The sequence below is a fragment of the Pistacia vera genome, unplaced genomic scaffold, assembly GCF_008641045.1.
Source record: "Pistacia vera cultivar Batoury unplaced genomic scaffold, PisVer_v2 Contig210, whole genome shotgun sequence".
In the NCBI taxonomy this organism is placed as follows: Eukaryota; Viridiplantae; Streptophyta; class Magnoliopsida; order Sapindales; family Anacardiaceae; genus Pistacia; species Pistacia vera.
The window spans coordinates 777,839-789,909 of record NW_022196014.1 but is presented as its reverse complement, the minus strand read 5'-3'; the positions used below and the strand labels follow the sequence as shown (position 1 = coordinate 789,909).

The 12,071-nt window shown below is 33.0% G+C and overlaps 2 protein-coding genes across 6 annotated transcripts; both read left to right on the top strand.

The window, feature by feature from the left end:
• The first annotated feature begins 1,312 nt into the window (after nucleotides 1–1,312).
• LOC116129333 (disease resistance protein RPP4-like) lies at nucleotides 1,313–7,812 on the top strand. The gene is given in 6 exon segments (XM_031415077.1): nucleotides 1,313–1,834; nucleotides 3,561–4,629; nucleotides 4,818–5,114; nucleotides 5,207–6,457; nucleotides 6,564–7,168; nucleotides 7,539–7,812. Coding segments are annotated over 6 exon segments (3,978 nt in total). The 5' UTR covers nucleotides 1,313–1,352.
• A 915-nt stretch (nucleotides 7,813–8,727) lies between these two features.
• On the top strand, nucleotides 8,728–11,697 carry LOC116129306. Of its 5 annotated transcripts, none has more exons than XM_031415058.1 (4): nucleotides 8,728–8,882; nucleotides 9,051–9,175; nucleotides 9,292–9,405; nucleotides 11,266–11,697. In XM_031415058.1, exons 1-4 carry the CDS (start codon nucleotides 8,825–8,827, stop codon nucleotides 11,281–11,283), a joined length of 315 nt encoding a protein of 104 aa, XP_031270918.1. In that variant the 5' UTR covers nucleotides 8,728–8,824; the 3' UTR covers nucleotides 11,284–11,697. The 5 variants fall into 5 exon arrangements, 2 of the variants coding, with proteins under 2 accessions (XP_031270918.1, XP_031270917.1); XR_004127892.1 differs by lacking the exon at nucleotides 8,728–8,882 and adding an exon at nucleotides 10,564–10,660 and having other exon boundaries at nucleotides 9,052–9,175; XM_031415057.1 differs by lacking the exon at nucleotides 11,266–11,697 and having other exon boundaries at nucleotides 9,292–9,605.
• The last annotated feature ends 374 nt before the right edge of the window (nucleotides 11,698–12,071 follow it).

Below are 12,071 nucleotides of genomic sequence, written 5' to 3'. Positions count from 1 at the left end.
TTTTTAGAGTTAATTAAATTTATAAAATAATAATATTTCTATAAATTATTATTTTCTTGTAGTAAGATAATAAATTCATCATAAATAGATATTTGCTTTTTACTTATACAAAGAGTGATAAATAGATTGTTATTTTCTTGGAGTGTTCAAAAGCAACACAACATTCTTACAAGGGTGAGTTTAGTTGAGGGAATATTGTATTATTGAAAATGTTGTATTAATAGAAATAAGATTACCTTGAAGATTACTGGAAATGTTTAAGAAAATGTGTTTGGCTAGGTTAAAATAAATTAGTGGGAATGTTATATTGATATATGTAGTTAGGAGGAATAAATTGGTGAGTATGTTATATAGATTACTGAATTGCCCTTCTATTTTAATATTATTATTATATTCAATTATTTTTAAACTCCCTATATTTGTTAATTTAGCTAAACATCCCCATAATAAAAGTTTAAAAAATTAAGTAAAGCACCCCAACCATCTAAGAGGACAGTCGGTCGTTGGCCACCATCGCCGAACGACAGTCGACAATCGTTAGAACGGAACACGACTGGCTAGATCCGACTTGTCATGCGCTGATCTGGCCGTTAACAACGGCCATATCAATGCAAGATTGACCAGATGCAACCGATTGCGCTTCGTTTCGGCTACGTTATTCGGTAGTGCTTGTTGGTGGGTGACGGTAGTCTTGGGTGGCCTGCAATTTGTTTTAAATACAAAGATATTACTGTTCAAAAACTTAATTAATTAGGGGTAAATTAAAATCAAAATAAGGGTATTCCTAAAATTTTATTAATAAATAGTAAAATTATAATAAAAATTAGATTACCAAGTAATCTAAAAATACATCATAAAATGGTGGTATTTAGATTACCACTTGTATAACTAATAATAATTACTAATCATTTTAAAAATTACTAAAAATCTTATATTATTATAATTTTATATTACTAAAATCTTATAATACTCAAATCTTAGAAGGTGATATTATCTAATAATTCTATAAAACCGCTAACCAGACACACTGTAATAGCGGTAAATAAAGGTACTGTAAAAATGAAATAATATTTTTCTCTTTTTATTCAACTGGTTAAATAAAAAGAGAAAAAAGACAGTGAAGGGTAGTCAAATAATTGAATAAAAGATAAATATTACGCGCCCTTTCCAAGAAATGTCAGAGCAAGAAGGGGGATGGCCTGATGGGCCAGATGGCACACCGTGTCGGCCTACTTCAACGCGGCGAGACAGCTAGAAAACTTTCAAGTTCACTCCCGCAGTCCTATTTTCCTTTTCCCAAGTCTCTGAGCAGACCCAAACTTCAAAGAGTCAGATTATTTCAAGCAAGTACGATGGCTTCTTCTTCTTCTTCTTCTTCTTCTCAAATAAAGTATGATGTTTTTCTTAGTTTCAGAGGTGAGGATACTCGTGACGGTTTTACGAGCCACCTGCATGCAGCTTTGTGTAGGGGAAAGATTGAAACTTTCATCGATGATGAACTTAAAAGAGGGGATGGGATTTCACCCTCTCTTTTGAAGGCAATTGAAGGTTCAAAGATTTCAATTATCGTTTTCTCTAAACGCTATGCTTATTCTAGATGGTGTCTCGAAGAGCTTATAAAGATTCTCGATTGCAAGAAAATGAACGGTCAGATTGTGATTCCAGTTTTCTATAAGATAGATCCATCCCATGTAAGGAAGCAAACTGGGACCTTTGGAAATGCATTTGTTGAGCATCAAGTACGATTTCGGGACAGACCAAAGATGTTGCAGAGATGGAGGAATGCTTTGACGGAAGTAGCCGATCTATCTGGCTTTGATTCAAAAGCCATCAGGTAAATGCTTTTGATTTGATATTATTTTTAATTTTGGAACATAATATTTCAGTAGTTGGATGAACACATACTAAAATAGTTTAGAATTACAGGTCTTAAATTGGAATTATTTCATATCTAATGACTAACCAAACCACATCCCAATGACCCAAATTTACAATAAATAAGTAAAAATTAAAGTCTACCATATACCCTTCTTTCAAAATAAAACCATATTATTTTATTTTCTTATAATAACCACTATCCCAATAATAATTATTATACAAAAAAACTCATTAATCTCCTCAAATATTGGGATTCAATATATTTAAGTAAAATCTTGATTATATAATTTTAATATTTCAATTTTTGTTTGTTTGTATGTGTGTGTGTGTTTGTTGTTAATCATGAGATAAGACTTCTATATAAAAATCACATTCAAATATGAAAGAAAATTCAACTAGAACTTTTTTAGATCCAGCTATACAATTGAACCAGGTTTGGTACTTCTAACAAAATTCCATTTTAATTGTTTGTAAATAGAATTAGGGAAAGGGTTTATTTTTGGTAGGGTGTGTATATAATTCTTTTTTGTCTTATTAATAATTTGAGAAGTGCTAGCCTTACAAAGACAAATACAAACGGGGCATACAAAGACAGCTGCTACTTGATCTTCATGATTTCTCTCTCTCTCTTTTTCCCTTTTTTCTTTGTTTTTTCTTCTCTTTCACCTCACTTTGTAGCCCTCTTTGTATAGGTCTTTGTAAGGATAGCATTTTTTTTTTAATAATTTTTATAAAGATTGAAACTGTAATTAATAAAAAAAAATGATAAATGGGGTATAATAGGTGTCAGACCAGCATACTCATATTTAAATAAAACTTAAATTAATATGTATTATTTATTTGCAAGCTTTATTAGTTATTACTTAAACATTAGATCATGTCATCAATGGTCTCTACTAAATTTTTAATCAATTAATATTGTGGAATTATTTCCACTTTTTATTTCATTATATAAGTTCAAGTTCCCAACATTACTTATCTTGATCTATTTGTTGCTTAAATTATTAAATTTTTTTATTTCACGTTTTATGTTTTATTAAAATAGAACAATATTTTGTTACTTTATGTTTTAAATAAAAACCAAATACATATATCATATACTCTCTTGGTAATTTATTATAGAATAAGTATTTTTATGATAGTGCAACAACCAAACAATCTAGTAGTTGAAAAGAGCCTTTTTAAATTGATACCAAACAACCAATAATTTCTTGATAAAAGTTATATTTCGTATAAGCTTTTATTGTATAAGCTCTATATGCCATAAGCTCTTCTTGGAGGCTAAACCCAATGGCCCTTATATATATCTATGTGATAGATCCAAAATATAGACTTTAATTATTATATGATGTATATTGAAAAGTTTGGGTTGTGTATTCAAATAGAGATGGTAACTTTACTACATTCTTTATTTTTTTAACCAAATAAATTATAAATTAAGCTTATAATGTAATTATTTAAGTTAAATTAAATTATTTACAAATAAATTGAATAATTAATCAAATCATATATTTAATTATTTCTAACAAATTTAATTCTAATCACACCTAATTTTTTTTTTTTTTAATAATTTTCAAGGATGGAAAAATTTTGGGCTATTGGAATTAGACTTTGTCTTTATTACTTTTTCATTAATTTATTGATGAGCTTATTGTTGTTTTTACCTTTTGTTTCAATTGTAGGCCTGAATCGAAACTTATAGAGACAATTATTGAACACATTTTGAAGAGATTGAATGATATGTCATCTAGTGATAACAAGAACTTGGTTGGAGTAGCAATGAAGATCCAGGACATTAAATCTTTATTGTTTAATGGGTCGAATGAAGTATGTAAGGTAGGAATATGGGGTATGGGTGGTATAGGCAAGACAACTCTTGCTGATGCAATCTTCAATGAAATCTCAAGTGAATTTGAAGCTTCTCATTTTATTCGAAATGTTAGGGAAGCATCAAACAAAAATCAACTATGTCACTTGCAAAAAGAACTTCTTTCTACAATATTAGAGGATGGACACCTCAACATAGGGCTCACATTCACAAAAGAAAGGCTTGGACGTAAAAGGGTTCTTATTGTTTTCGATGATGTGACAGATTTGAAACAAATAAAAGATTTAATTGGAGATCTTGAAAACCTGGGTTCTAGAAGTCGAATCATTATAACAACGAGGGACAAACAAGTGCTTAAAAGTTGTGGATTGAGTGATTCTACCATATATGAGGTTGAAGGATTATGTAGTGATGAATCTCTTCAACTTTTTAAACAATATGCCTTCAAACAAAACCAGGCAATTGATGAAGTTTATATGAAGTTGTGAAATAGGGTAATAGATTATACAAAAGGTTTGCCTTTAGCTCTTGAAGTCTTAGGTTGCTTTCTACTTGGTAGAGACAAATTTGAATGGGAAAGTGCACTAGATGAATTAAAAAAGTCTCCGAATGATGTTATCCAAGCAGTGCTTAAGATCAGTTATGATGGATTAGGTATTAGAGAAAAGGATTTATTTCTAGATATTGCATGCTTCTTTAAAGGATGGGATAGATATCTAGTTGGTAGCCTCAATTCGCATATTGGAATAAGTGTTCTCATTGATAAAGCTCTTATTACCATTTCATACAACACCATAAGAGTGCATGATTTGATTCAAGAAATGGGTTGGGAAATTGTTCGACAAGAGTCCGTTAATAAACTTTGCCAACGTAGTCGATTGTGGTATCATGATGATGTCTATCATGTACTTAAAAAAAATCTGGTAAGTACGCAAGACATTAACTTTCAATTTCTATATTATATTTGTTTGTCATATCTTGAAAATTTTTTAACTAGGAGACTATCATTTTCATTTTTCCATATACATTAGTTCATGTCATACCGGGCTTGGGGTTTGGGAGGTATGTTATGTAATTTTGCTGTTAACTTATCATTTGATTTTGATTGTAGGGAACTGATAAAATAAGAGGTGTGCACTTTGATATGTTTCAAATGAGAAACGTACACTTAAATCCTCATGCTTTTTCAAAGATGGATAATCTAAGATTATTGATAGTAGATAAGCCAGTCTATGTGGTCAATAAGGTGTATGGTTTTGAAGGCCTAGAATTTGATTTCACTGAGCTAACATGCCTCTCTTGGGATGCTTACCCTTGCACATCATTGCCATTGAAATTTTGTCCGGAGAACCTAGTTGTCCTTGAGATGCAGCGGAGCAATCTTAAACAACTTTGGACTGGTGTCAAGGTATATGTTGATTTCATATGACAAATTTCTTTTTATAAATTTTAAATATTAGATTTTCTAATTTGTGTTGGTCATTTTCTTTTCTGTTATAGGATCTTTCTCATTTAAAATACATTGACCTGAGTTACTCAAATCATCTACTTAAAGTCCCAGAACTCTCAGAGGCTCCAAATCTAGAGAGCCTGATTTTAGAAGGTTGTACAAGCTTGTTTGAGATCACTTCTCCATCTCGGAATCTCGATAAACTTGTTAAGTTGAATCTAAGACATTGCAAAAGCCTTACCAGCCTTCCAATTGGTATTCAATCAAAGTCTCTAAGAGATGTAATTCTCTCTGGCTGCTCTAAGCTCAACACTGCTCCAAGGATCTCATGTAATATGCATCGATTGTGTTTGGATGGAACTGCAATAAAAGAATTTTCTTCTTCCATCGAAAGTCCTTCTAGCCTAGTTGAATTGAATCTTAAGGACTGTTTAAGGCTTGAAAGTCTTCCCAGCAGTGTTTGTAATTTGGAATCTCTTCATCACCTTACTCTTTCAGGTTTGTCAAATCTAAAGTTTGTTTTAGGGATCCCATGCAATATAAAAGAGTTACATTTAGATGGAACTGCCATAAAAGAATTATCTTCATCAATTGAGAATGCATCCAGTCTAGTAAGATTGAATCTTAAAGATTGTTCAAGCCTTGAGAGTCTTCCAGACGGCATTTGTAAATTGAAGTCTTTAAGATATCTTTGCATCTCTGGTTGTTCGAAACTTGCTAGATTGCCTGAAGACATAGGAAACTTAAAAAGCTTGGAAGTGCTAGAAGCTAATGGAGTTACTATAAGAGAATTACCTTCGTCTATTGGACGTTTGGAAAACCTTCATGATTTATCTTTAGAGAGATTGGAGAGATGTAATAGTCAAGAGCTGCTGTGTTCACTATCCCGTGCTTTCTCAGGTTTGCTATTTTTAAAGAGATTAAGTTTGAATCACTGCAATCTCACAAAGTTACCTGATAATATTGGCCAGTTGTCCTTACTTAGAGATTTAGAATTAGCTGGAAATAGTTTTGAGAGCGTACCAACAAATATCGTGAACCTCTCTAACTTATGGCTCCTTGACATAAGGTTTTGTATGAGGCTTCAATCCTTACCAAAACTTCCTTGTAAGATACTACAACTAAAGGCAGAGGGTTGCAAATTGCTGAAAGCATTATCAAGTTTGATAATTCCAAATCGTGGATTGTACAACCGGAGATTTAGCTTCATCAACTGCCTAAATCTGGATTGGAATGTTCTCAAAAACGTTTTGAATGATGCTTTATCGGAAATGTACTCTCTATGGTTGGAATTTAGAGAGGTACTTCAGTCTCTCTCGTTCCCATATGATTTCAATTTCTTTCTCTCTTATAAATAAAAAATCATATTAAACTAAAAATTTAGAACTAACAATTTTTATTTTACAGTGTGGAGTTGGCCTTCCGGACGGTGTCATGTGTTTCCCTGGAAGTGAAATTTCAGATTGGTTTAACATTCAAAGTTGTGGATCTTCTATAGAGCTACCACAAGGTTCATTCAATCATAAGTTTTTGGGTTTAGTCTTTTGTGCCTTTGTCGGAGTCCAAAATTATAATCATTCTTACAAAGGTGATTATCACATGCAAATTGAGTATGAGTTGCATTTGAAATGCGAAGATGGTTACAATAGAGTTGCTAAAAAACAATTTTCGGTTAATGAACCCAAGAATATTGAGTCAGATCACATATTCCTGGGGTATAATTGCAATCAATTTGATTTCCGTGAATTCCCTTGCAATACGGAGGCCATTATCAATTTCAGTTGCAATAAGTTTTGTCTTCGTAAAATTACTAAAGATACGAAGGACAACATCAATTCCCAAGCCAAACTCTATTTGAAGAAGTGTGGGATCCGTTTATTGTACACTCAGGAGTTTGAGGAACCTATGAAAAGATCCAGATGTTCTGTCATTGGCGAAGAGGAAGAGAAAGAGGAAGTACAGTCTGAGAGATTGAAACCTTCAAAATTCTTTAAAGGCGAATCTGGCTCCAGGTAATTAAATAATAAGTATATCTTCTTTGCTGCATATAATTTAAGTAATGCTCTCTCCATTCTCTACACTATTTTCGTGCTTATGATTGATTTCTGAATGATTTTCTCCTGGTCTCAAATATGATGTATATAATTTTCATCTCAATCCTAAAATATTACTAAAATATTATATATGTATGATCAATTAAACATGTTTTACTGTGCATGTGGTTTTTTCTTAGTTGCTGTATTACCTATATAGACTAAAATAGATTTAACTTTTCCTGATCCATATGAATTGCAAGGATTTATTTCATCATATATTAATTGATCGATCATATTTTTGATATGCTTTTGTTGCTTCCTATGGTATCAATTTGAATGTTAAAAGGTCTGGGGTGCATCTACTACCGCACAAGAAAGAAGGGGAAGAGTTCAGTCCAACTACAAATGAACCCATTAGCTTTACTCTTTTCGATTTGGATGAATTCCCTGGAGATTCTATTGCATCACCTATTTCTATTTCTGATTCGGATGAAGACAATGATGGAGATTTTGTCAAATCACAGCCCTTTACTTCTTTGGATTTGGATGATTTCCCCCAAGATTCTGTCAGTTCACCTATTATTATTATCTCTGATTCGGATAAAGACAATGATGGGTAAAACATAGTGGAAGTGTCTGCCTTTATGATGAAGATGAATGACAACCTAAGGAATTCAAATTCTTTTGAAAGAGAAAAGTCTATATCTTGTACTTTCATTTTGTGAATATATTGGTAAGTCTGAATTTCAATTTCTAGCTCAAATATATCTATCTGATTTTGCTCTCATATTCAATAAATATTCAATAAGTTCAGCGGCTGAATGATATTTTCTAATGAGAATAATAATATGTATCAATATGAGGATATACTGCTTGGATAAATATAGTTATTTGTTAGTTTATATCTACAGTTAGAGAAATATTTAAAATACTGTTTATTCATATTTGCTATTGTCAGATATTGTTTGCAAAAATTATCTCAATTCATTCAAAGTATTGCGTCAAACAGTTCATTTATACTTTGGATTATTCAAAGCCTCTGAGAAAAAGTTATCACAATTTTACTAGTGAAACTGAAAAGCTCAATTTTATTTGTTCAATATGACATTTTGATATGGTTTGGATTTGAGCTTTGCTTATATATTATGTTTAAGTAGAAAAACTCATGATCCACAATCTTTGTATTGATTACGTGAGAATGGAAGACGCCAAGGCACTGCTACAAACTGGCACTAAGCCACAAAACATATTTAAATTCACGCTTAATTTGTACTTTGCATTTGGCTGTGCACTTAATGACATGTATTTATGTTGGTTTCTTGGATGCATTTACTACTAGGGATGAATTTAATATGAAAATCATTGATTGGTGAAAAATAACATTCTTGCTGGAGAGGTATAAATGCTGTTGGAGTCCCTTGGGCCTGGTCTCACACTGCTACAAATGGTTTACTAAAGGCGATCTACTGGCAAGCGGTGGTGATGATGAGCTTTAATACATATGGGCGCCTTCTAAATTGAGTTCAACCAAATTCTTGTACTGATTTATTGCGCATTGTGATGCAGTTAAGGTCCTTGCATGGTTCCTTGTCAATCTAACGTTCTTGGCTCTGGAGGAAGCACAGAAGATGGATGTATTACGATATGGAATTTACAATGGAGGACCTGCATCAGCAATACTGTAGAACAGGCAAGTGAAATAATTCACTCTTTCTTATGAGTTTTCTATAGAAACTACAACTTATTGGTGTCCTTCTAAGGGACATTTCCATCTATGATAACATTTTTGTTGCCTATCGATACTTGTGAAGTGTTTGTTTTTTACCTTATGTATGGCAATTTGGTGTAACATATCCAGATATGTGGACTGGAGCAGAACTGGTATCAAAAAGAGATACTGAGTGTAGCTTTTGGAAACACCCTGCAATGGCTAAAGTTGGGGAGTTAAAGCTGCAACGCCTTAGAGTCCGTGAGCTTTCTCAGGTTTGACTATCTGACTATCTTTGGTTTGGAACCCAGTATCTTGTATTCTTAAATAAATGTAGCAGCTGACTTTGTTAAGTCAATGTTTTGCCCCGATGACCAAATGTTGGTATCAGCTGGGGTGGACCAACAAAACCCTTTGCTTCTGGGAGATTTTAAACCACCTGCCATTGAAGATTCAATTTTTTCATATCTTGACAACCATCTATCATGAAGGACAACTAATGATGGTGAGCAATGGAAAAATCAGTTTGTTACAAGCTTTTCTTTTTCTCCATTTTTTATTTATTGCACAGAAACTCTGCAGTTCTTTTTTCTTATTGTTGTCTAGGCTAGTATATATATTTTGGTTGTTACCATTCGTAAAGGTGAAAATAGAACAAGGCATTACAGGGAAGCAATAATCAATAAAATAATTTGTTATAATGCATTCATTGTGCAAATGATTTGCTTAACTTAGCTTTCAACTTATGATTCTTTATAAATACAACTTTCATCAACAGTACTTGTGAACCTTTTGGCTGTCCTTGCATTTTCTAGGACTGTAGTTAGATAATGGACTCTAGGTATTCATAAGAAGTCAGCAAGTTAATATTCCACCTTAGATGGTATCATATATACTGGCCAAAATTAGGTGAGTTAGACGTTTACTAGGAATACTGGCTATGAAGATCCGCCATTAGATAGATGAATTCAAGTCTACCGTGCATTGTTATCGGTTGATTACAAAATTACCTTGGGCTAATGTGAGGATATGTTTATGGTTACTGTTGAAACTTGCCAGAGGGAAGGGTCTTTATAGAAGGAAGAGGAAACAACTTACACAGTCCACAACTGATATTTTCAAGTTAGTACCATTTGCAGTTTCTTGCTATAGTATTTCTCAAATTATTCCTAACATGTTGCCGTCAACCTTCCATGACAAGATGAAAGAAGAGGTAATAGTTGAAATTACTGTCACAAAAATGCTTGATTGCTTTATCACAGTTGCATAAGCCGTATTCATCCTGAGTCTTAGCAGTTGTAGCTCCTAAATGTTGATGATGTGCTTCCATTTGTCAGTCTTGTTATTGACTCATGAAATGGAGACAGCAGACGATCTGGATGAGTTTATGAACGAGGTTATAATTTTTTTCCCCTTTGCCTAACAAGGGAAGTGGGCTTACTCTATGTTTTAACTGTTCTGTTTTCTGCTGGCAACAATTTAGTTTTAGGTTCTGCCATTGAACACTTTACAGTGCTGGTGTATTGAATGATGAAATTTTAGGCTTTGGCAAGCTAAGCATTGATGAACATGCTTTGGATAACATTAGCAGGTTGATTTTGTATAATCATTCCTCCAATTTTTGGGGTTATACTGGCCATTTAATTTATTACTATATTAGCAGGGTGTATAGTCGCTTTCAGATGCAGAGCTTCAACAAGCCCGTAGAGACTGAAGGTTACTTGGATTGTTTTCAGTGGATGGATAAAATGTGGCAACAGGTTCATGCTCAACATATATCTTTTACATTTACAAATAATGCAAGCTTTGTATCAAAAGTCCTTTTTCATAGTTTCCTCCATAGATGGGTGTTACATTCACTGGCCAACTCTTCGCTTCCATATTGTCAGCCATGAGCCTTCAACCCGATTATGACATTGCATGAAATGTCTTGCTTTATTATTATTTGGAAAGAATTATTAATAACAAATTAAAAAGTATGTCAACTGGCTGTCTACTCATGATATCCAGACTACAAAAAGAACAAAAATGATTTTCCTTTTTGCATATATGGGGTATGCTAATCAATAACAGCTCTTTGGAGTTGTATTTTAGTTGTCTAATCAGACATCTTTGACACTAAACTAAACTTATGAAGCTTTGTAACTTACATGACTTTCGTTTGCGGATAATGCTGGCAACTGCAATTGCTTCAAGGTTTTATTATATTTTTCTCTGCATATAATTTAGTGGAAAAGTTCCTGAGTCCGGCTTCTAATTCAGTATTTCTCTTTGTAGTTGCGTTAATGCTGAATTTGTTCTCTGCATCACTTGGTACTATCTTTTCTTTTGATTCTTTCTAAGTAATGTTTGTCTTGGTTTCTAGACAAGAGTATCATATTGAAAGAAGATGAGAGGAAGAACTTACATCATATGCTGTCTGGCCAGAATCTGCTGCAACAGTAATGCAATTCCAGAATTCAGTGGAAGGAATACCGTTGGACAAAAAGAATTTAGAGTAGAGAGCTGAGCTTTGCGAGGTGGTACTAGAAGAGAACAAAGGATCAGATGAATAAGGGAATTCTTGTTTGTTAAAAATACCAGTTTGGAGATACTTCAGAGGTTCTTAGTTATTATGGGAACATATAAAACATTATTCAGAATTTTCATAAAGTAGAATGTATCATTTTCCAGGCTCGGTTGGAGAGGTCATGAATCTGTAGCCCCACTGAGTTATCTGTTGTCTGTTGAAGCTATGAAGGATGGCTCTGACCATGTTTTTTTGTCGATTGCAGAATGTCCATATACCATTTGTAAATTGTTTGGATTCATTGAGAGCGCAAGACCCACATCCAACTTGTTTTCATATCTAACTTCGATCTGATAACCGGAGGATCTTAGATATTTTGTTGCTGGTTTTGACTTTGATAAGAGATTTGAAATTGAAAGTTTGAGTTTGAAAAAAATTGTAAAATGAAATAAGGAAAATATTAACTAGATCTATGTGGTTTGATATATTAATAACAATTCCTATGGTTGCAAAAATATTAATGAATACGAGGATTGTTCGGGGCGCACAGGGGTCTGATTTGGCAAGCTTTAATGGCTGGTTTTTGTGAGCTTTGATCTAAGGATTGTTTATCCTCTCTATGGGTTCTTTTTGCCTGAGTTGTCTCTTTGGCTTTTGTAAAG

What these genes read in the sequence shown, in the direction of transcription:
- LOC116129306 (XM_031415057.1), top strand. Translation starts at nt 8,825, where the DNA reads ATGTATTACGATATGGAATTTACAATGGAGGACCTGCATCAGCAATAC. An exon ending in TCAGCAATACTGTAGAACAG is followed by an intron (nt 8,883 to 9,050) that starts GCAAGTGAAATA and finishes TAACATATCCAG; the next exon opens with ATATGTGGACTGGAGCAGAA. An exon ending in GAGTCCGTGAGCTTTCTCAG is followed by an intron (nt 9,176 to 9,291) that starts GTTTGACTATCT and finishes TGTTGGTATCAG; the next exon opens with CTGGGGTGGACCAACAAAAC.